General features: G+C 39.2%; 1 protein-coding gene across 1 annotated transcript in view; it reads left to right on the top strand.

The window, feature by feature from the left end:
* Positions 1-1455, top strand: part of LOC138025868 (leucine-rich repeat-containing protein 15-like) — a 25332-nt gene extending 23877 nt beyond the window's left edge. The window contains exon 6 of the mRNA XM_068873020.1: positions 1392-1455. Coding sequence (XP_068729121.1) covers positions 1392-1455 — 64 coding nt within the window. The remainder of the gene's footprint in view (positions 1-1391) is intronic.

Consider the following 1455-nt stretch of genomic DNA (forward strand, 5'->3'; position numbering starts at 1 on the left):
TGTTACACAACATGCGTGTTTTAGTGGTTGGTGAACACTTTTTCATCATTTCGAAAACGAATAAAACAAGTTGTTTTAAATCTAGACATTTCATCAATATCTATATAATAAACAGAACATTACATGGCCGCTTGGGGATACGAACTTTATCTTCTCGTGCTAAAAGTATCTCTCACTCGTTCGCTTCGCTCACTCGTGAGAGATACTTTCAGCACTCGAAGATAAAATTCGTATCCCCGCGCGGCCATGTAATATCCTCTATGTATACTTTTAACAATTACTCACTCGCACTCGCTACGCAACTTAACGTTAACCCAGAATTACTTTAAAACGACACAAATTAAAGCTTCGCGATAAAAAAATGTCTGTCATGCACACGTGATTTCAGTTTTAAAAAACAGAGATAAGCCTCGAAAAACTGCCAGGCTGATCAGTTTTCAAAACCCAATTGCAATCCATTTTAAACTACTTTAATTTTGCCCATCCCTGAATCCTTTTGTATCTGCTTTTCAAGTTAAGTAGGAACTTTCAGTTTATGTTACGCTTGGTTTGGTTGCCAGTTCCCAGTGGCTGAATTGGCTTCAGTCGTGAGAAAGCCCCTTTAACTATCAATAGTCGTATTTGAAAACTTGTAGGTATACTTTGTAGAGCCTGCAGACCAGCGGGATTCATTGTCCATTCAGGACCTAGAGAAACTATCTAACTTTACAGGAGTTCTAGTAGCTCAATGGGTAGAGCATCCGAGCGGTGGTACGGAGATCGTTGGTTCGAATCCGGCCTAAGACTCAGATTTTTTGGTTGCCCTTTGCCAAGCAACTAGTTTCCCATCTAATAAGTCTATCTTGAGCCTTTTATAAACAGGATTCAAAGAAGGCGCTCGAGAAATAGCTTATGCACACCGAGTCGTATGACATGTGTGACGCAGGACCTTTACATCTGACTTTAAATGCACAAAGGACCTAAATAAAACAAAAACAAAAGTAGAATGTAAACAGAACTTATCGATTGTTGTCTTAACTTCACCCACCTACGACAATCTCGGTTACTCCTTGCAATCCTAGGCATGGAAAGACAGGCAATGCGATGCCCTCGACAATACAAAAGATATTCGTTTCCAGTGCTTGCCGTGAACATTTAAGGATGTTTGCTGGAAGGTCATGAAAATCTTTGCCGTAGGTAGACTGTTGGACAGTACTGAATCTATGTAGGTAAAGTTATCAGATATTAAAATTATGTTGCTTTGACAGTTGGGTAATTTTTACCACTTATCAAAATATACTAAGTTTCCCGCTTGATTGCTGACCTCTATTTTTTTAATGAAAGGTCTTACGCTAGACACTAAACGTAATTGATCTGGTTATGTCTCCCCTAAAAACTGTATTTGCGTTTAGAACTTTGCGTGGAGGAAAAATTGACACCATCAAGTGTAACGAATACTGCGTTGTCCACCTGTGA

This window comes from Montipora capricornis, chromosome 12, assembly GCF_036669925.1.
Source record: "Montipora capricornis isolate CH-2021 chromosome 12, ASM3666992v2, whole genome shotgun sequence".
Lineage (NCBI taxonomy): Eukaryota > Metazoa > Cnidaria > Anthozoa > Scleractinia > Acroporidae > Montipora > Montipora capricornis.